Source organism: Neolamprologus multifasciatus, chromosome 17 (assembly GCF_963576455.1).
Source record: "Neolamprologus multifasciatus chromosome 17, fNeoMul1.2, whole genome shotgun sequence".
NCBI classification, from domain to species: Eukaryota; Metazoa; Chordata; class Actinopteri; order Cichliformes; family Cichlidae; genus Neolamprologus; species Neolamprologus multifasciatus.
The window spans coordinates 731,285-754,331 of NC_140455.1; the positions used below are offsets into that span (position 1 = coordinate 731,285).

General features: G+C 41.1%; 1 protein-coding gene across 6 annotated transcripts in view; it reads left to right on the top strand.

Moving 5' to 3' along the window:
• ano2b (anoctamin 2b) overlaps positions 1-23,047 on the top strand; it is a 76,155-nt gene that overhangs the window by 18,895 nt on the left and 34,213 nt on the right. For 4 of the 6 annotated variants that reach the window (XR_014870371.1, XM_085138748.1, XM_085138749.1 and 1 more), the window contains 12 exons: positions 5,108-5,206; positions 5,550-5,701; positions 6,093-6,147; positions 6,240-6,291; positions 9,566-9,621; positions 11,620-11,667; positions 12,344-12,408; positions 13,946-14,080; positions 14,648-14,808; positions 17,174-17,256; positions 17,556-17,642; positions 19,108-19,368. Coding sequence is in view for 5 of the 6 variants with exons in the window: in XM_085138748.1 (XP_084994874.1) it covers positions 5,108-5,206; positions 5,550-5,701; positions 6,093-6,147; positions 6,240-6,291; positions 9,566-9,621; positions 11,620-11,667; positions 12,344-12,408; positions 13,946-14,080; positions 14,648-14,808; positions 17,174-17,256; positions 17,556-17,642; positions 19,108-19,368 (1,254 nt within the window). In the remaining variant the exon portion in view is untranslated. The remainder of the gene's footprint in view (positions 1-5,107; positions 5,207-5,549; positions 5,702-6,092; positions 6,148-6,239; positions 6,292-9,565; positions 9,622-11,619; positions 11,668-12,343; positions 12,409-13,945; positions 14,081-14,647; positions 14,809-17,173; positions 17,257-17,555; positions 17,643-19,107; positions 19,369-23,047) is intronic. The other 2 variants (XM_085138750.1, XM_085138751.1) reach the window with 2 other exon arrangements.

The window sequence follows — 23,047 nt, forward strand, 5'->3', positions numbered from 1 at the left end:
CTGCGAGTTTAACTAACGCCCCTCCCCCTCTGCCCAGCGCAAAGTACAGGCCGCGCGTGCGGAGTTTAGCGGAAAAAAGGGCGAGAGAGAGGGTGAGAGAAAGAAAAAAAAAAACCTCACGGCTCCCAATAAGGAGCCGGCTCGCGTCGTTCACTTCAAAGAGTCGGCTCTAAGAGCCATTTCGTTCGCGAACGACCCATCACTAATGGGTAGCATGAAAGTGTATGACGGCCAGGTTAACGTTAATGAAAAGTGTTTAATACTTAACTGTTTTCAAAACGGGAGCTTTACTCACCTCTCAAACTTTCTCAGTGTTATTTAGTGTTGTCAGCGTCAGCTACGGTTAATGGGAACTGAGTTGTGTGTGTAGGGCTGCTAAATGTCCCGTTTTAGCCGGGACATCCTGTATAATGAGCAAAATTTGTTTGTCCCTTATTCCAACTTAAATGTCCCATATATTGACCATTACTTGAAATGTCACTTTCTGACCAACAGATTTGCATTCTTATAAATATCTGATTTGACCACAATTATATCAGACGAGTGATTGTGTCCTGGACTAAGACGTGACTCGTAAAAAGACGGTGCTGTTTGGTCTGCGCAGCATATTAACCTGGGTAATTGAAGCCTGTATTTACAGTATTTTATTTTAATATTTTTTCTCTTTTGCTTATTTTTCAAAGGAAATGCCCATAGGATTTCTGTCATCACTTAATTTATTTTTCTTTATTGTTTTAGATGAGGTATTGTTTAAACTTAATACTAACATTTTACTGGATTTTTATTGTAAGAAAATGAACATACATGTTTTCACTATACACACCTGTCTGTGCATTGTGCTTCTGGCACACCAGGCTGTCGCTTACTTGATAGTTAAAAATGTAGCAACCCTAGTAGTGTGTCAGCTGCATTGCATTTAGTTTGAATGCTATGCACCTCCTGCATTTAGTTTATTTATTTTTGATGGCTGGAATGACTTCTTGCTGGGGGCTTCATGATAGGCAAGGTACACCCTGAACAGGTGTCCAGTCCATCACAGTGCTAACACAGGTGAGTTTTTGCTAATTGATTTTAACAACAAAGAAAAAATTTAGCTACCTACAGGTACGATCCGACCACTTAGAGATCTGTAGAAAGTTACTGATGTCATCCTAACACCTAGCTATAGATGCTGTAAAAGAGAGACGTACCTTGTAGATTGGAAAATAAAAGTGCCTCAAACCTGCATCTATCTTAAGGCCACCACATAGCGATAGCTGTGGTTGTAAAAGGACTTCTGGTCCTATAGAAATCTGACTTGACCTCTGTAAACACTTTCTTTATCTTCTATTGGCTGCTCCCTGTAGGGGTTACCACAGCAGATCATGTGTCCACGTCTCACCCTCTACTACCCTCCTCTGTCACACCAACCCTCTGCATGTCCTGCTTCATGACATCCATTAACCTCCTCTGAAGTCTTACTCTTTTCCTCCTCTCTGGCAGCTCCATATTCAACATACTTTGTTCAGTGTATCGACTATATATCCCTCCTCTACACCTGTCCAACCATCTCAGCTTTGCCTCTCTGTTTTCTCTCAAACACTCAACCTGAGCGCTCCCTTTGAAATACTCATTCTATCTTGTCCATACTGTCACTCCTGATGAAAATGTTAACATCTTTAACTCTGCCACCTCCAGCATTGCCTCCAAATTCCAGTCTTGGAATTTCGCCTATGCCCATGTTTCCCATGGTTCAATTTGTTGCTTTCTTTTGTATTTTCTTCGTTTATCTCACTCAACCAGTCCTCCCTCATCTCTCTTGATTTCTCTCCACTTCCTGCTATACTTTTCTTCCCAGCCATCCCATCACCCACCTGATCACCCTCTCATAACCCACCACCCTCCTACCCAAAGACGCCCCCGGCTGCGGCCTAGTTACGCCCCCCAACAGAGATAAAGAGCTAATTGGAAATCGCTCTACTAATTAACCTTCTCCAGGCTAAAAGGTATTTATATCATCTGCTTTTTGATGGAGCGATAGCAATGGGAAGAAAGGTTGAGGAGGAGGAAGAGGGAGGAAAGGATTGAGGGAAAAATGATAAATGTTGATTAAGCAGGTGAAACAGAATACTGGTGAGAGGGGCTACAAAAAATTTCAAAGGAGCAAGTCGAGATGGAGTACATCGGCAATCCATTGCTTATTTCTCAGTTTTGTGGCAGATGGTCAGTCCATTGTAAGGTTGCAAAATTTTCAGCCATCAGTTTGCTGCTTGACAAACACAGAAAAACCAGGTCAGTGTGGAGTGAAACCTGCTGGATTGTTTTGTCCTAAATTGACTGAAGTGTCTGCGTTTTTGATGATGGCAGATGGGGAAAGGGGTGAGGGTAAACCCTTGGGGATGCAGAGGGACCTCGGGGGAAATGTAGTCTCTGGATACGTGTAGTCTAATTTTGTAAAAACTTTATCGAACAATAACACAGGCAGTAGAGTTCAACGGTTCTATCAATGGTACTTACGACAAGGATTACAGTTGATTACGCCAGAAGTGTTTACATTTTTTTACTTTTAGTACTATGAATATTGTCATGAATCTAAATTTTGATTTAGACAAGAAAAGAAAACTTTCCTGAAATGATTAGATGAATTGTGGGAGTATCAAAGGAGATTGAAAAGGAACTGAAATATAAATCAAGAAATGCCCACAAATATAGGCCAGGCACTGCAGATTGTATAACGTGTCTCTTAGGATATTCACCTAATGTTCAGGGGTTTCTTGAAACTCTGTGAGGTCTATAGTATTTTCAGTGTTGCACAAATGTGGTCGACACACATGCAGAGTATCTGATTAAAGAAAGGAGACAAAAAAATCTCCTCTCCAAAAAAAGTATGATATGACTTTGTGAAAAGTTGTGAAAAACTGTGTCTGGTGTCAAATATTTTTAGTTGCTGCTTCCCCCTCGACTAAAGATTTCTGGGAATTGCTAAATGCTAATATTTCAAATATTTATTTCAACATACAACTGTTATACAAAAGAGGTGAAAACCATGAGACCATGTTTCACAGGTGTGATAACACAGTTGTCCTGCAGTGGAGTAGCTCCCTTTACCTGAACATAAAACTTCTCATTAAAACAAAAACTTCTATTTTGGTCTCATTCATCCCAATAACAGTCATTGTTTAAGCAGCCATCTGGCTCATCCATGTGATCTTTAGCAAACTGCAGATGGGCAGCAATGTCCTTTTCCTTTTTTGTTTTAATCCTGCCATGTACACCACGCATTCAGTGATCTCCTGGTGATGGACTCATAAACCTAAAACAGTAGACCAGTTTTAGTTGCAGGCTTTTGCTTGATTAGATGTTGCTCTGGACTTTAACACCTCTTACTCGTGGAATGATCTTTGCTGATCGACCACCCGTGAGGAGAGTGGTAGTGGTCTTCGATTTCCTTAATTTTTTACATTATCTGTCTGTTTGGGGTGAATTATGTAACCCTTTTATAGTCTGATAAGCATAAACAACCTCTCAAGTCCTCAGAAATGTAAGCTTTTTGCCATGACACATAAACATACTGTGATGTGACAGATCAGTGTGTAACAGGACAGCAACAAGGTGAAAGCACTTCAATTTCACATTCAACTCAGTCTCCTCGTACTTTAGTGAGATAATTTACTCACTAATTAATTTACTTTTAGTTTCTTTTGGTCATCTGTAAATGGTAAAAGTACATTTTGTGTGTGTGTGTGTGCGCGCATATGGATTATTTATAACAAATACATCTTATTAAAGCGAGGTGAATCTCAGGTGCCTTCGCATTCAGCTGTATGCGATGTGTGGGACTAAAGTCTGTGTGGATGTGACAGAGGGAGAGAGATGATAATGAAATAAGAGCAGTAAGAGTGACAGTGAGGCAGTCAATCAGTCAGTGAAACAGTGTCTAGCGGGCAGCACAAGCTACAGTAATATATGTGAGGAGGGGAGGGTGGTGAGGGGGAGTGAAAGATCTCAGGAGAGTAGGAGTCGAGAGGAGAAAGGGAATAGTTTCAGGTTTCTGTCATTTGCCATACCACCTTTCTCTTTTCACTTCCCCCCTCTTGCAGAACCTAATGGGGGGGTCTAAGGAGGGTAAGGTTACCTGGCTGTCATCCCCCACTGGCTCCGCTTTCATTTCATTTACACTCTCACTCACACTAAAAACCAGGTCCATCAGGCCTGCTGCAAACAATTTTTTGAATTTCTTTTTGGAACAAATGTCTTGGAAATGTGTTGCTTCACTTATACTTTCTATTTATATTCAGCCACAGGAATCCAGAAGAAGTTTTGTCATTGCGCTCGTATTCAGAAATTCAATCATGTATCTCTTGGTGCTATTTGAAGCAACCAATTATCAAATTTTGCTAATGCATATTAATATTAATATACTAATTACCATGTGGGCACTGGAACATGATTCATTAGCAGCTAGATGAGTCAGAATTTCATCTTACACACAATTAATATATTACATTTGAAGTTGGAGGTAAAAACACAAAAAACAAACCTCCAATGTGTTAGGAACATTCTGCACCAAACGGCTCCAGGCTTTGCTGTAGGAGCAGAGGACACATCTATCTTTAATAGATATCAGAGGAATGCTGCTGGCTAAACAGGCTAGCCAAAGCTTTTCTGTAGGTCAGAATGATGGCAACGATTGGTTGCACCTGGCTTGGATTTCAAAGAAAACTCCGTGTTGAATGCAAAATGTTGAGTTGGCCCTTGCAGATGTCAACTGTAAGGCCTCAAGGGAAAAAGCACTGAGAAGCGAAAATATCAAGTGAGGAGCAGAATGTATTTAGGTCTCTCCTGCTAAAACAAAGTCTGCTGTATTGGATTGCAAAGCAGTATTGGCAGATGGTCTGGTAAGCATTTTTAAACAGCAGGTACTGTCAGCCAAGCAGTCTGCTGATACATTTCCCCGAGCATAAAAAGTTGAGGGCAATAAAGCATTATTGGTAGAAAACAAGCTCAGTCATGGTAAGTGCTTGTAAACACTGAATCATTGCTAATCAAAACTGTGTTGCATCTGATTAGCATGTTTAATTTCCCAAATTGTTTACATAAACACAACTGATTTTTTTTGTTTTTTCAGTTAAAGAGCCATGGCCCCAGCTTTACCAGAGTCCACGCACCATGGCCAGTATTATGTCGAGAGGCCGAGTTTCTCAAGATTAGAGTCCCCACCAAGACGGTAAGATCAGAGTACCTCACTGCAGCAGTTTCTTGTTAGGTTAGCAAACAGCTGAAGTTGATATTGTGTCTTTGTAGTTATTTTAAGTATAATGGCTATTGCAATAAACTTAAGGGTTGTAAGATTTTAAGAAATTAAGTCCAAGACTTTGGTATGCCAGTTTTTTTTAAATTCAGTTAAAAGCACAGAGACAGTCATACCCATAATTATATTTACACGTGGGGTTATTACTGCAGCACCACTCAGTGTTAGGTCTTTAATTCTCAGACAGTGTTGAGTTCTTTGGATGTGTGTATCTAACAGGTAGTAACATGGTTAACTCTGTATGTTTTGGTTACCCCAGAGTTATGAAATCAAAGAGGAAACTGGTTTCGGCTCCAGTATGAGCACAGTGTGGAGAACGCTGACCAAGCCTTTCCAGCCGAAAGTACCACATCAAGATCATGGACGCACCAAATTTCTTTCACACTGCTTCTCCAGGGACAAGCTACACTTGTGAGATAAATATGAACACGGATTTATTTTTTATAGAGCCTTATTTTATGTTTTCAGTATAAAATAAGACTAAGTAATGATAAAAAAAACAACAACTGTCTGGTACCAGGGCTGGTCCTTAGTTGGATCTGACTATGGATGCTATAGTCACAACCTTCTATTAACCTAAACAACAAATGATGTCAAATCATTTATTCTGGAAAAAAAAAGTCACTACACTTGGTGGTTTTTTTTTGGTTTTTTTTAAGCCACAAAAGTGTAACGCACAGCCACCTGTTTGGTGTTGTTGCAGGTGTATTTTGTGCTTAAAGTTGAAAAGACTATGTTTTGCAAAAACCTTAGCAGCCCTGCCATAGTGTACCATAGTGTTCATTGGTTGTGTTTCCTTCAGGTACAACATCACATCTAAAGACACTTTCTTTGACAATTCTACAAGGGGCAGAATAGTAAGTCTCTATGTTTACATCACTACCTCCTGTGTCATATTTTTTCAAGATTAGTCAATTTTTCCAGTCTAACAAGCTGAATTGTTCCACAGGTTTATGAGATCCTGAGACGGACGGTGTGTGCGCGAACCTGTCAAACCATAGGTGAGGGTACAAAGCATTTAATTAGAAGTTTGCTGTGCCTCTGCTTTATCAGTGTTTAAATGTGTATTCCAATAGACTCCAATAGCAGATCTCAAGTGGTTTGCTGAAGGCATCAGTGTCTAATAGAAGTCACGAAGTTATTCACTCATTTTTTTTAATTGTCATGTTGCTAGTCTAAAATAGTTTGCAGTATAATTGATCTCATTCACCTGTGCTGGAAAGCAGCAACACTCCTCCAAGCATATCCTTCCCAGCCTCCTGAAATTTGGTCAGCCATTGGTTACTCCCAGAACTAACTCATTTTAGATTATTTCTACACCAGTGCTTCTTACCAGATGGTGTGGAGAGACACACTGGTATGTCTTGAGGAAGGTTTATGTGAATTTATCATTTGCTAGCATAGTGTCAAGCATTTTTTTTAATGCAAAAGGATCTGGTGTTCCAGATGACATAAACACTCTCTTCTGCAGATATAAAAACAGGTGTTGCTGGAAATTTTGCTTTGCTCTTTGGTGTGCCATAAAAACCTCTAAACCACTGGTCTACACCAGAGCTTATGACAATAAAACCCTGCTTCAAAATATGTTTGCATTCAATATGGATGTGTAGGTTCTCAGTCATCCAGATCATGGTAATCTAAGGCACTCGGAAGAAACGTGACTGGACTTTCTGTAGGCTTCTACTGCTGCAGATATGTGGATGACACCTGGGTCAGAATCAAAACCCAAGAAGTCGAAGCCTACACTGTTCACCTCAATTCAGTGGATAGAAACATAAAGTTCACCAGGGAAGACAAGAAGGATAATAGTTTGCCATTTTTGGACTGTGCTGTGCACATTGAGGAGAATGGAAACCTCAACATTGGAAGTTTTCTTAGAAGCCCACACACAGACCAGTACCCAGTCTTTGACTCCACCGCCACCCTCTGGAACAAAACATTGGAGTAATCAGAACCCTAGAACACCGGGCTGAAAACATTCCCTGTAAGCCAGAAAGGCAAGAAAAGGAACACACACATGTAAAGAAAGCTCTTTACACAGGTGGTTATCCCAATTCATCAAATCTGTAAAGATGCACAGGATAAAGGTCAGACACCAACTAGGAAGAAGCAGAATGACAAATGAAACAACATTGTCTTGTCATTGTCCACTTTGGGGTGACTTACAACACCAACTGTCTGCCAACTTACAAGCCAGTTTTGAGATCCCTCCCCAGACACCTCAACGCCCTCTCACATCTTCTGTGACTTGATCTCAATAGGTCACATGATCGGGTGAGCCAAGGTCTCACAATAGTTTCACCTGAAAACTCTGCTGATAATGACCCACACCCTTTTTCACACCTTGGCTCATGTGATGAGGCACATAATCAATAGCGGGTCAACAGCCCTCTTAAGGGACACTCCCACTAGGGATTAAATACTCCACCATTTGGTCTTAGAAATGAAGAAGCTTCTCTGATGAAGGTGAAACATCTTCAAGAAACCTAAAGAAATCCATTGGCTTTTCCTTCCAAGCTACTTAGATCTGTATACAATACATATACAATACTGTAACAGCAATCAGGCAACATTTATTTGAGTCAATGATGATAAACTAAATAACACCCGAGCATCTCATTGTCTTGTTCTCTGTTGTGAAGCATTAAAGGTAAAACTATAGATTTGTAGTTAAATGTTATACAGCAATAATTCTTAGTTTAGGAAGAAGAAGGTACTAGAAGGACGCAGAGCCATGCAAGCTGTTTGTGCACTAGAGAGATAAAGTGACGTTCAAGTGGTTGTCTAAACAATGAGTGCTGTGCTGCATAGTTGGATGACACAGAGATCATTTTCCCAACAACCTATTCCCACCAGGCCGTTCCTAGAAAGGCTGCTCAATAACATTTCCTTTAACCATAGACACCCATAGGGACATTCAGCAGCTAAGTCAATATGTTCAGCCGCACTCTTTGTTTGTGCAATTGTGCGTGACCCATAATTTGTTGAGGTAATCTAGAAAATAAACATGCAAGGCACGCAGATGACGACTGTCTTAAAGGCTTCATTGTACTTTCATTGGAATTTCCATTAAAATATATCCACCACTGTTTGTCTGCATGAGACATGAAAGAACTGCATGGTATCAGGTATCCCCTGATTCCTTGTTAGTGCAGCTCTTTCCTGTTTATATAACTGTAGCATTTAATTAGACGCAGATTATGGTTGCATCTGCCCGTCGCACTAATGCCCATCGGTCCCATATAGATATGCTGATCCCAGTTTCATTTCTAATGTCCACCATATGTCTGGTTGGCTTGCCTATCACAGCAGAAGGTCTCAGCCAGCGGGTACTAATGAAGCTGTAGGGCAAAAAGGGACGAGAAAAATAGAATTGCATCTTTTTAACCTCTATTTTCTCCCCCCCCCCCCTCCCCAGGCTCACACAATCCCCACACACACTCTCCCTCTCTGTCTCTGCTGCTTTACTCCATCTCTTCTGCAAGTGGGTCATACTTCCCGGGTCAGGCTGAGATTGAAGCAGGGGCCACTGGGAGTTGTGGTTGTTTCTGGCTGGTTGAGTGAGCATTCATAAGTAGGTGTATGTGTGTTGGTCGTGATGTTCATTAATAGCACAGCTAATCGCTGCATAGGTCCGTGTCCCCTTTGAGGCACTGATAATTGATTAGTTAGTTTGATGGCAGAGGTAGTTGTGTATGCCGCGTCATGTCATGCATCAGCGTCCACCCCTGACATTGACAGGTAACGGGCAGGCCACGATTTAACGTGTGAAAACTTTCAAGGGCAAAAGACAGAACCAGTCTGTCTGACACTGAAAACCAGACTTTTTAAAATGTTACAGGCTATACAATACGTGTAGGAAAAGAACCATTTTTCTTTTTTCTTTTCTTTTTTTTTTAATATCCTTTTGGGATTGATTCAACAAATCCTTAAAAAATCGAATCACAAGTATGGAGTGCTGGATATTGGATAAATAAAAGGAGGTGCTCTTTTACATTGTCTAAAAATTAATTTCCCCTTAGCCTGGAACAGTTATTTTAACCTCAATCCTTAATTCTTTTTCAATAAAAAATGCCTCAAACACTTCTTTTTTTAAAAGCCCTGCCAGCTGTTTGAGTTTCTGGTTGAAACCTCACTTGCTCTTTCAATGCAAGTAAAAACTGTCGTCTTTTCAGAGGATTCAATTCACGATGCTTAGCAGGAAAAGGAAACCCCTCATAAATGACACTCAAACTCTCTTGGGGTTGTCTCACGTCTCTGCTCTCTCTCTTTCAGGCATCAGCACATTGATAGCTAAAGGCGTGTATGACGCTGCCTTCCCTCTTCACGATGTAAGTGCAAAGTCCCCTGAGACGCTGATGGTTTTAATGTGTTTTACTAGATTTCAATTTTCAGTGAGTGGAAACATTCTTGGAGTTGAAATCTTACAGTCTGACAAATGACGTAGCAAAATACTGACTAGTGCAGGAATTTCTCAAGTTTTGAAATTAACAGGTACATATAAGGAAGAATTACCTGTTCTGTGTTAATTTTTGATTATCTAATTATATTTTGTGTGTGATAATTCAATTCAGTTTTATTTATACAGCCCCCAATGACAACAACAGTCGCTTCAAAGCACTTTGTATTGTAAAGACCCTACAATGACAGAGAGAAAAGCCCAATAAACATATGACCCCCTTTAAGCTAGCGCTTTGCGACAGTGGGAAGGAAGTCTCCAAAAGTTGATTCTGTTCATCTGGACGTAGCATTTTGTGGAAGAAACGTTTCGTCACTCATCCAAGTGACTTCTTCAGTCTGCAGTCAGCTGAGTCTGAAGAAGTCATTTGGATGAGTGACGAAACGTTTCTTCCACAAAACGCTACGTCCAGATGAACAGAATCAACTTTTGGAGATTTACTTACCTGGATGATTGAACATGTATCAAGAAGTGGGAAGGAAGAACTCCCCTTTAACAGGAAGAAACCTTCAGCAGAACCAGGCTAAGGGAGGGGCGGCTATCTGCTGTGACAGGTTGAGGGTGAGTGGAAGGAAACTGGACAAAACATGTACTGAGGAAGAGAGCCAGAATTGAATATCTGATAATTAAATGCTGAGGCAAAAACAAGTGAGTGATAAAGAATTGCTAAGTGAATCATGGAAAGCCCCAGCAAGCCGTGTCTATTGTAGTGTTTAGTTACACTAAATTCAGGATCACCTGATCCAGCCCCAGCTAAGCTTTAACAAGAGGGAAAGTTTTAAGCCTGAACTTAGAAGACACTCTCTCTGCTTTTAAGTTCAAGCTGGCAGCTGGTTCCACAGAAGAGGGGCCTGAATGCTGAAGACTCTGCCTCTCATTCCACTTTTAAATATCCTAGGAACCAGAAGGAAATCTGAGAGCAAAGTGCTCTACTGGGGCCTAATTATTTAAGACCTTGTTTGTGTGGACAAGGATTTTAAATATAATCCCAGCTTTAACAGTGATTGAAGAGGAACCAGTATGGTGAAAAAAAGCTGTTTGTAGTCCCTGTCAGTACTCTTGCTGCAGCACGTTGGATCATTTTTCCTAGAACAAATAAATGCATGGAATAGTTTTTCAGCATCACTCTTAGACAGGATATTTCTATTTTTTAAGAGATTGCACAAATGGAAGAAAGAAGTCCTAAATATTTGTTTAATATAATAGATTCCTTACGGTGATACTGGAAGCCAAGGTAATGAGGCCAAGCGGCCACCAGATTTCTAAGATCCTTAGGAGTGAGTCGAATAACCCCAGTTTGATCTGATTTTGGAAGCAGTAAATTAGAGGTTATCCAGTCTTTTTCTTTAAGACAGCTTAGCTAATTGGTGTGTATCATTCACTTTCATAGATCCCCTGAGTTTCATCTGCATAGAAATGAAAATGTATGTCTAATTATGCTGCCTAAGGGAAGCATGTGTAATAGAATTGGTCCAGCATAGAACCCTGTGGATCTCCATATTTAACCTTAGTGTGTAGAAAAATCCATTTAAATGAACAAATTGGAGTCTATCATATGCCTTCTCTGACCTAAAATGATAATTTCAGTTTCTGAACAGTCTTTGGCTCTAAATTAAAGATATACACTGGCATGGCCCCGTGGTTTAACCAGCTATAAAACTGACAATAACTCTGACATCTAACTTGATTGATATTAACACTTCAGACAACCTCCTCTTACCACATTATCTGCTCTTAACAACTTCAAATACTGTATTTCGAGTGTTTTTAATTTCTGTATTTCTACATGTTTTCCACAAGTGCACTGTGCTGCCTGTTGTCATGCGCCTGTGTGCACTCATGCTTTTCATCCTCTCTTCTCACTGCTCAGGGTGACTACAAGGTCATCGGACACCTGGAGGAGAGGAACGACAGACAGGTGCGTTGACTCAGCCTTTCATTCCTGTCACCCCCTTTGTTCCTTTAAGTGATGTGGTACAGCTATGAAAACTGAATTGTCTCAATCAAGTCAGCTGTCCGAAACATGTTAACTCCCAGCAACTCAAAAAGGGACCTCCACTTTTCTGAACAACTGAGCTCTAGTTTGCCATCCTCATCTCATATTTAATTTGATTTTTTTCCAACATCTGTCTAACATGTTTACAAAACTCCTCTCAAAGTGCAAAAAAACAGGATCCGACTCAAATTTCAAAGCAAAAATATTAATAGAAAATTGAAATGTGAAAATTGAGAGGATCCTTGTTTACTCCAGTTTTTGTAACATGTTCTAGTTCAACCACATACCTTGTTAGATTTTTATCTTTTAAGCACGAGGAGCACCAGGCTTCATAATGCGGTTTTCCTCCTCTCTTACTGCATTTCACTTGGCTGCAGGATAATGTTACTTATACTGCAGCTTGTTGGCTTCATCCACTGAGGTTTAATTCGGCCAATCAGAATGTTACTGCCTACAGATGAGCTCTACCTCTGAGAATCATTTTCAACTTACAACATGACAAAATACGCCCACACTGACTCTCTCTCTCTCTTTCTCTCTCTCTCTCCCTCTCTCTCTCCCTCTCCCTTTCTCTCTATTGCTTTGTCTTGTCTGTCAGGTTCTGCATGAAGAGTGGGCTAGATACTCAGCCTTTTACAAGTACCAACCCATTGATCTAGTCAGGTAAAGTAACCACAGCATCAACACGAAGACCTCAGTTTTTCTTTTAATTTAATATGACTCTGCCATACATGATTAGTGAAAGATGTACATGGGGACCTGCCAGGCACGGGAGCCGCCGCCAGTCCCCTCAGAGCCCTTCCCCAAACAGCAGCTCAGTTCATGTTTATGCCATTCACCTTTATCTACTAAAAAAATGCTGTCAAACCTAAAATAAGAATGTCGGCCAGCTAGTGAAATGGTTCTTAAGATATTCACATGCCCATTTGTTCTTTGGCGTTACTAGTCACCATGTGTATACTGGTCATGAATGATTCCTTACCAGCCAAACCACCTTGTAAGACTGACAAATCAAGAATTTATATTTGTTACAACTCCAAATTTTATATCTCAGCCTGACCCAATATTAACAGACTCAAGAACATAGGAGATTCTAGGAGCACAGAAGTTGCTCTAGGAGAGCTGGACAGGGCTGTACCCATTAGCAGGACTGGTATGTGCTCAAGGAGGAACAGGATGAGCACTACCAGAGCTACAAAATGACCTCCAGCAGACTTCATACAGGTGGCCTGAAGGCCCGATGTCGCTTGTGCTCACTACCTGGCACTGTGGAGCCCATTTGACATTTACCATTGAACACCAGTCATAGCAGGTCCACTACTTGCACCCTGTGCTTTTCATAGATGAGAGCAGGTTCACCCCGAGCACCTGTGACAGTCGTGGGTTTGTAGAAGCTGTGGAGAATGTAATGCTGCATGCAAGCTCATTTAGTATGCCCTGTTTGGTGGTGGTCGGTGATGGTCTGGGGAGGCATATATCCATGGAGGGATATCCACAGACCTCGACATGCTGGGTGTTGGCACCCTGACTGCCAGTAGATATGGGGATGAAATCCTTCGGCCTGCCGTCAGACCCTACTCTGACGGGTTTCACCTAGTGCTCGGCTTCATATGGTGAGAGAATGCAGGCAGTTGCTTGAATATGAAGAAACTGATACCATTCAATGACCCCCGTGCTCGCCTGACCTGAATCCAATAGAACACCCAATAGACTAGGCTGAGGGCTAAAATACTATGTACTGACACAATTATTGACTCAGCAAAATTACACAGAATGAAGAATGTTGCTTATCTCATTACATGTGGACACATTTGCTTTGTGGTAATAAACCTCTAACAATCGTAAAAACTTGATGCTGCTATTTACTATATATTCTGTTGATTTGTACTTCTAAATAGTGTAACTAATTATACTATTTTGATTACTCTCTGCAGTAAGTAGCACAGATTTATCCATTGTTAAGGTTAATTAAGTCCATGTTGGAGTCTTTAGATCTTGCTCAGGCAGAATTTGTACACCAGTCTTTAAGAAGCAACTATTAAAGGCTTTGCAGAGGTAGGAAGCACCTTAAATAATAAGAGCATTAGCCCTCTTAATCTATTTTGGGGTCAAACACAGCATCAGGATCCTTACACCTGTTTTACATACTAATTGCATCTGCTGTGCCCTAACCATGAACTGCATTATTCCTTACCCACAGGAAGTACTTTGGTGAGAAGATCGGCCTTTACTTTGCATGGCTCGGCGTGTACACCCAGCTGCTTGTACCAGCTTCCATAGTGGGTATCATTGTGTTTGGCTATGGAGTGGCGACAATGGACACTAATATACCAAGGTACATTAGAAATCCACTGCAAAAAATCTCTAGTTTTACTGTTGCAGTTTCATTTGAGAGAGAAAATCATTGTACAATCCCACACTGTAAAAAGTGGTTATGGAATGAGATGTTCCCTAAAATACTGATTCTAGCATAATGCAGAAAATAAGGATTTGTTCCTGCCATTGCATGCACATATGCCCATACACACATTTACTAGACAGGGATTGCCCAGATACCTGCTGTATCTGGCTTTAGTCAGGGTTGTGTGGGTGGCGCACAAAAGGCTCAGCTGGCTCTGTGTGTGTGTGATGAAGTGGAAGGCTGATAATTCAGCCTACACCAAGTATGAATAGGGTCAAAGTAGAAAAGCTTGTGTTGTGGTTATGTGTTAAAAGTTCCATTCATTTATTGTGGTTAAATGTAACAGACCCAAAGATCCATGCGCCTTTTTAGCTGAGAGTGAATCCACAGACAGAAATATAGAGCCTCAGTTAATCTTATAGTCATAAACATTAACACTACACCACGTGTTATATAATGGTGGGCACTCTAGACTTGATATTTTTTCCCCCTCTTCTTCAGTCTGGAGATGTGTGACCAGCGTCTCAATTTCACCATGTGTCCTCTGTGTGACCGAGCATGTGACTTCTGGCATCTCAGCACTGCCTGTGGAACCGCCAAAGCTTCACACCTCTTCGATAACCCTGCCACTGTCTTCTTTGCCATCTTCATGTCTCTATGGGGTAAGGTTATGTGTTTGTGCATATGCATACCAAGATGACAGGTGGGCTGGTTATGAAAATGCTCAGAGATACAGTCCCGATCAAAAGTTTAAGACCACTTGAAAAATGGCCAAAAAACCATCTTTGGCATGGTTGGATCTTAACAAGGTTCTAAGTAGAGCTTCAACATGCAACAAGAAGAAATGGGAGTGAGTCAAAACATTTTTTTGAGCATGCAATTTACTGAAAACAATGCTTAAACTGAAACAGACTGTTTTACAGCTGATCAAAAGTTTAGGACCACATGCCTTTAAAAGGCCAAATCTGTGCAAAATGTGGATTCATTGTCATTTTCTGTCCGGTAGTCACACTGTCATGGCGTTCTGATGGCAAAGGCAAAATGTTCCCTGTTTGAACGGGGTCGGGTTGCTGAACTGCATAAGCAGGGTCTCTAGCAGCGCACAATCCACATTTTTGCACAGATTTGGCCTTTTAAAGGCATGTGGTCCTAAACTTTTGATTGGGACTGTATCTTATGACCTGAATTTTATGTCCTGAGAGAATCTGTATAAAATTACATGAGGCTGAACACTAAGGAAGGAGCAGCAGGTTAGAGTGGTTAAGGATAGAGATGGAATTCTACTAATGACTGAATAGAGTATGCTGAGAAGATGGAAGGAGCTCATGAATGTAAAGAACATGACAGAGGAGGATAAATGGTGTATTAAGAAGTGCAGAAGATTAGTAAGGAGGAAGTGAGGACAGCTATGAAGAGGATGAAGATTAGAAAGGTGGATGGTTCAGGTGGCAGACCTGTGGTGGTATAAAGATGTGTGGGAGAGAGGGCAGTGGGCTTTTTAACCAGACACAATCTTGGAGAGTGAGAGCATGATTGAGGAATGGAGAAGAAATGGCTGATGTGCAGAGCTATTGTACAGCAATCCCCAACATTTCTTGCACCATGCACTGGTTTAATGCCCAACAATATTTTCACAGACTGGCCTCTAAGGTGTTGCGGATAAATACAACAAAATAAAACCAGTAACGGTACCAAAAAGAAGATTTATGCATAACACATGGGAAAAGACCCAGGGAAACGGAGTTAACGATAAAAACAATAAAAAAAAATTATGATAAAAAAACCGATAAAAACCCTGAGAACCATAAATTTCACACCCGAGCCTCAACTCTCGCAGCTCGATACCAAACGACTCACGGACCTGTACTGGTCCGTGGCCCGGGGGTTGGGGACTGCTGCCATAGTAGATACAATACAGAGGGATAAAGTTAACAAGCCACACCATGAAGCTGTGGGAAAGAGTTGCTGAAGCTGGGTTAAGAAGAGAGGTGACAATCAATGAGCAGCAGTGTGGCTTCGTGCTGAGAAAGAGAACTACAGATGTGATGTTTGGGTGTTGATGGAAAAGTATAGAGACTGTCAGAAGGAGCTGCACTGTGTCTTTGATGGTCTAGATAAAGCATATGAGAGGGTGCCAAGTGCTGAACTGTTGTACTGTATGAGGAAGGAGTGACAGGGTGAGAGTGCTGGTAGATGACATGTATGAAGATGGTAAGACAGCTGTGAGGTATGTGGTAGGATTGACATATGTTTGAGCTTTGAGTGGGATTAATCAGGGATCGGCTTCTTGTTTGCACTAGTAATGGACAGGCTGATTAATGAGGTCAGGCAGGAGTCTCTGTGGGGTGTCATTTTCACAGATGACATTAAGATCTGTAGTGAGAGTAGGAAGCAGGTGGAAGAGAGCCAGGAGAGGTGGAGGTATACAGTGGAGAGAAAAGGACAAGTCCCTGGAAACAAGACAGAATAAGTTTGTGTGAAAGAGAGGGTGACGGGTGTAAGAGTGAAGCTGCACTCAGCAGATGTTTTGAAGATAGATGAGTTAAACATCTGTTGGCAGCTATCCAAAGCAACATACAGCACATGAGAGGTGAATAAGTGATTTTGTTGATAGCAGGATTAGCGGCAAGTGTGAAAGCAAAGGTTTGCAGGACAGTAGTGAGAGTTACTATGATGTCTGGTTTGGAGACTGGTACAAAGGCAAGATGGGAGGTGGAAGATGTTAAATCCTTCATTGGCAATGACCAGAATGGACACGATTAGAAATGAGTATATATGTTACAAATAAGTCATAGGAACAGCTCAGGTTGGGCAGCTGCAAATTAGGGGGCAAATGCATTATGTCTCTCTTGCTTTCTTGCTTGCCCTATATGTCGTTGAAGCAAATGAAAAAGAAGTAGTTTAGTCAACTCTACAATAAAAACTTAGGGTCAACTTTTAAGTCATATGATGCAGTTGGAAACTTGCAATTGGAGATTTATGATACTGTAACCTTTATTAAAGTTCCTTGTTTGTGTGATCGTGCAGCGGTGCTATTTCTGGAACAGTGGAAGCGACGTCAGATCAGTCTGAGCTTCAGCTGGGACTTGACAGGAATCGAGGAGGATGAGGTAAATGCTTTCTAAAGTGCAAACATAAACACATCAAACCTACAAAATTAGCAGAAAAATTTCTGAACATTCAGATTGGCAGAGGTTTTTTTTTCTTTTTTCTTAACCAGTTTCACTCCTACAATCCGCGTGTGGCCACACTACCTCCTCCTGCAGTGACACTTAACATTGGCACATTATCATCTAATGCTAATCCCACACTAGCCTGGAATGTCCATATGGCATACACATAGGTTCTGGTCATTCTATCCGACTCTCATGTGGGCATCTAACTCCTTCTCACTCCTGTTTTCTTTCAGGAACACCCCAGGCCAAAATATGAGACCGTCCTCCTGCAGAAAAGACAGAAGAAGCAGAACAATAAGAAAAAGAAGAAAAAGAATGAGGTAGGAAGGCAAAGAAAACAAAGCTATACTATTAAAGTGCTTACTATAGGAACGTGTTATGGTAACAAGTCATGTTTTTCAAATTCAGTTATCTGTATACATAATCAAATATGAAGGAAATATATTTCCTTTCACCCATTCCACTCCTATTCCTGTCAGTAATATAAACGGAAAGGTATTGCACAGTAATGCTCATCCCTCATTGATTTACACGGGAAAATACTGCAGTGCATGTTGGTGATGGTTAATAATGAGCCTAATGGTTTGGTTTTCAACATGTCCAAGATTATCTCATGACTGGGAGTGATCTAGATTCTCTGTGTAAACCAGGTCAATCACACTGAGTCCTGTTGGCCCACATACTTTTGCAGTGGTAACAGATGGCTGCCTGCTGCTGCCAGAGGGAAGCAGGGAACTGGTTCACATGACACAGGATCACCATTACACCATCCCAAAATTGATTAGGGAAGAAAATAAGAAAAACGTGAAAGATCTTCCTGGGAGCTGATCATATATAGTTGCAACTCAGGATTTAGTATCTTGCCCACAGATACTTTGGCATGCAGGCTGGAGCAGCCAGGAACCCCCCCCCCCCCCCCCCCCAACCTTCTGATTAGTAGACTCTACCCCCTGACCCACAACCACAATGAAGAAATTGATAGAGCTGTTAGTGTGCCACTTAAAGATTCCTCACCATCAGTGGGTTCAACTTCTTATACGTCGGCGAAAGACTTGCGAAAGTTAGCTGCAGGTCCTTCGGTGGCTTTCAGCCAATCAAATATGGGACACTCTTCAGAGCCAGTGCACTTTGTGTTTGACCAGGTGTTTCCTCAGATTTGATGTGTTGCCATTTTTTTTTCCTTCATTTTCCTCTGCAAATGTTACAGAGAGCAATCGCGCAATTTTTTTTTTTTCATTTTTATTTTTTGAAAGTGTAACCACACCTGAGAGATCTTTTGGTTAACTTGAGTGATAGTTAGTAATAGTCATGCTCTTTCTTACGCTTACCTAAAATTTGGCACCGAATGATTTAGTGTGAGTTGGTTTTCAGTAGATAATTAAATCAGTACCCTAAAAAGTGCAGAGTTTGGTACCCAACCCTGACTTTATCAGAGTCTTTAGGTCCTTCATGTTTTTTTTTTTTGTTTGTTTTTTTTTAGACATTTAACAAACTTGTATAAGGTAATATAATGTGGAGTACAGGAATGCTTGTTGCTGAAAGTGTGCCTCTGTACACCTACACAGATGGCCCATTAAAAAGGAGGTGTGATTCATAATTAATAGAATTGTTGTAAATTGATGCAACTTAAATAAATATGTTATATTTTATATAAACAAATATGCTTTATGTGCAAAGAGAAAAACATTCTCCAAGCTTTTGAGTGATAGTGGGTGTGTCTGTCTGTCTGTGTATCTGTCTGTCTGTCTGTCTGTGTGTCTGTAACTTGTCCCCCCTGTCTTTCAGCCAGCAAAGCAGGAGGACGGGACAGTGACAGGGAAGGACAGATGGAGACAAAAACTACTGTCAGCCATGTCTGCAGGAATACCGGTAACCCCTCCTCTCCTTCCCCTGTCCTCTTCTACCACCTGTCCTCTTCTTTTGTTCTTTTCTTTTCCCTACTGCTCCCACCTTGCTTTCCCTATCCTTTCTTTCCCCTCCTGCAGGCTGCTGTCTGTTCTTCTCTTCCTGTCCCATCCTCAGGGTGCTACAGTTTCCACTTTGCAGGTATTTCTTTGTATGTTTTCTAGCATACCCCTTATATATATCAATCCAGGTATGTGATGACCACAGCAGGAGTTAAAATTGCCCATATAGTTGGGCTAGTTGATGAACCCAAAAGCAGAGCACAGATATGAACAGGAATGCAAGATTGCTCATTGTTGGTGGGAGAGAGTTGGGTTTGAATGGAGGTCACGATGAGGTTGAAGCAATAGGCAGGGCCAGGGCACTAATGCAGCTAAGGACTGCTGTATGAGAAGTTCAGAGAACAGAGAGCTCCGAACTGAGAGAGATAAGAAGGGGCTTAGGCAGATGAATGCTGCAGACAGAGAAGAGCAGGTGTTGGTAAATGCGAATACATGAGTGGGCAATAAACTAACAGAGACTGCATGATCTGGCAGTTGTGTATACACTGTTTTCACAGTCAAAGTGTTGGATCTAGGTATTTATTGCAGAGCAGGATGATGACAAGCAGCTGGCAGTCTGACTTCCCCCGCTCATCACATCCTGCAATCAAGCAGGCAGAAAACAGAAACACAGAAAGTAGGGAAGGAAAAGAGTGCACTTGCCAGCTTGGTGGGAATGATGGCACAAGTGAAGGGCATGACACACAAAATTACCCTGCATTCCACTGCCCACGTCACCCTGTAGAACATGTGCTCTGGGAAAAATTCAGATAGTAGTGTATGATTTTTTTCTTTTTTCTCAGAATGGAATGAAATCCGGCTCAACTTGGGTGCTGGTAGGTGACCCATGTGCTGCAAGGCCCGGTTCTATTCCACCCTGGATGAGTTCGTGCATGTCTTTCCTTTCTCAAACTGCCTTGTCATTAAACAGGCTAAACACACGTTTTACACACTTCTTAAGAATCAAAGAAGTATTAATCCAGGTCTGAAAATAGTTCTCAACCAAAGCACTGTAGTACTGTTTTCCCAGGTAGTTAAGCTAATTAATGTTAAGAAATCCTTCCAATGTAGTCTTTAAAAAAGAAACATTCTTTATAACACAGCAAAGGTAAAATGATTTGTTGGATCTAAAGGATTTCTTTTCTACAAACCTTGTCGCTGGACAGTTAACAGGACCCCCTTATGAATTGGGTGAGCTGCTAATCCTTCTTTGCAACCTTTATCTCTGTGGGCTTTTTCCTCATCGCAGGTGTACCACATGACATTAATGGACTCAACAGAGACATACTGTTTGTTACACCTTTGCTCGTATGACAAGTTAATTGTGGTTAGGTATACTGTCAAAAAACAAACAAACAAACAGCTACAAGTACCTGGGGATCCCACAGGCAAATGGGAACCATGAAGAGGCCAATATGAAAGCTGCAAACACCAAGTACCTCCAGAGGTTAAGGCAAGTCCTGAGGAGTCAGCTGAATGGCAAAAACAAAATCTAGGCTATCAACACCTAGCTCTGATCAGGTACCCTGCTGGGATAATAAGCTGGCTGAAGGAGGAGATGGAAACCACTGACATCAAGACGCGGATGGAATTCTGTGAATGCAGAAATGACTAAGGCTACGTTCACACTGCAGGCGAAAGCGCATCAAATCCGATTTTTTTTGACCCTATGCGACCCATATCCGATCATGGTGTGACAGTGTGAACGGCACAAATCCGATATTTTCAAATCCGACCTGGGTCACTTTCGTATGTGGTACTGAATCCGATACATATCCGATGTTTCAGAAAGCGACTGCTGTTTGAACGGTCAAGTCGCATTAAATCCGTCTTTTACGTCACCGACACAAGACAGACGCTAATTATCAGCGCCAGAGAAGACATCGTGAACGCTTCATGGCCATCCGGTGAAACTGTTGGGAAGACAACGTTGGAGAAACGTGAACATTTTATTTGTACTGTATAATCTGCAGATTCTGACAGAAATCTGCAACTATCCTTTGAAGCTCCGCTCCTCTAAAACAGCAATAAGGATAATTATTAGGTTATCTACATTATTATGTAAATAACAAAATAACTTAAAGCAAAAATTGGGAAACGTGAAGTCCGAAGTCTTTATATTAAGGGCCATCAGTCAAACAATACTGTTGCTCTGGGTCTAAACAGAGCGCGTTGTGTGTGACGTCTTCTTTTGCGCATGCGGGCCGCTTTGAGCGTTCACACTAGAGCGTGTTTGCTGTCGCATTTTATTTGTAGTGTGAATGAGCAGACAAAAATTTGGATTTGATCAAAAAATTGGAATTGAGCATTAAGACCTGCAGAGTGAACGTAGCCAAAGTGTGAGACTTAAAACACAAATTTATATGACAAAAAGATGCACAACACAAATAAGCCGACTTGGAGAAGTAGAGGGATGGAAAGAAACGAAGGGAGGGCGGGCTGAGTGGGAGTGATGCATGCTGGGCAGGAAGCCAGGGGTAAGATTAGTGACCGTCACTATGGCGACACACAACTCCCTCTCTCACACTTGAACCATTGTTACCTGAATGTGCTGTAGGATCAAATCAAAAGATTATATGAACATATACGAGAGTAAAATGGGTCTTTGGTTTTTGAGTCTTCTACGTTGGTCTTGTTATTTTAAAGCAATATGCCTTCGGCATACTAAGCACTTATAAATGTTGGGTAAATCAAGTTGAGCATTCATTTTGGCTACTTTAAGTACAGGCTGCATGCTTACATTTGCAAACTGACAGTAAAAGTGCCGTAACTACATCAGTGGCTAATCTTCTGTGACGGACAAATCACTGTCACAATGTTTCAAATCAGTTTTTGAACTACAGGGCATGTTAGTGCTAATAATACAAGACAAACTAAAAAAAGAAAGGGTCACATGTTTTAAAGCCCAGAATCCTAAAGGGAAGCCAGCACAAGCACTCGGTCTCAGACACTTACATTGCATTAGATGTGCCTGACAATGGTGAAATGGTACTTTATGTATAACATCATTCTCAACATTTAAGCAAATGTAAACATTTATTTGCTAAAACAGCCATGTAGTATACCAGAACAGTTCCCCACTGCTTAATATATTAAATGCAGTGTTTTTCTGCATCTGCTTACATTTTGCAGCAATCAAGCCAGCATAGTTTTTATTGATTCTGGTCCACAATACTCTGGAGCAACTCAAATATTCAAGCACGATGAAGTAGTGTTTTGCAGTCTATCCATAGTGAGTGCAGCAATACGTACTTTAAAAGGGCAACTGGAGTACGAACTGAAAGTGAAATTTAAAAAAGAAGCAATTTAAGAGCCAGGGTTAGTCTGTCACAAATGCAAAGGCTTTGTTGGTCTTTTCTCAGTGGGCATTACAAGCTAAATATAAAGTCTGACCTACCTTTTTCTTTCTCTTGGTCAGGATGGCCATCACACTCTGAAGGTCTTTTTGTATACGCTTTGTGTATGTAGAGGCTTCAGGGTGATAGTGAGGGAGGGAGAGCAAGAGGGAGAAAGAAAAGCATTTATTATGTTTGAAATGAAGGCTCATGTCCAAAAGGCATGATTCTCAAAATTATGATAAATGTACAGATTAAAAAAGTTGCTGATTTCGTTTCTGGTCTTTTATCAAAATATTTTTCACGTTATACTCTGCTCACTGCATAGAAGTGAGAGACTGCATAAATCTGAATAATGGACTTTAGCAGAAAAGCACATTGTGTTCCATGTAACACTTTCATTTCCATTAAAGTTTTTATATTTAATATGTGCATGTTCAGTTA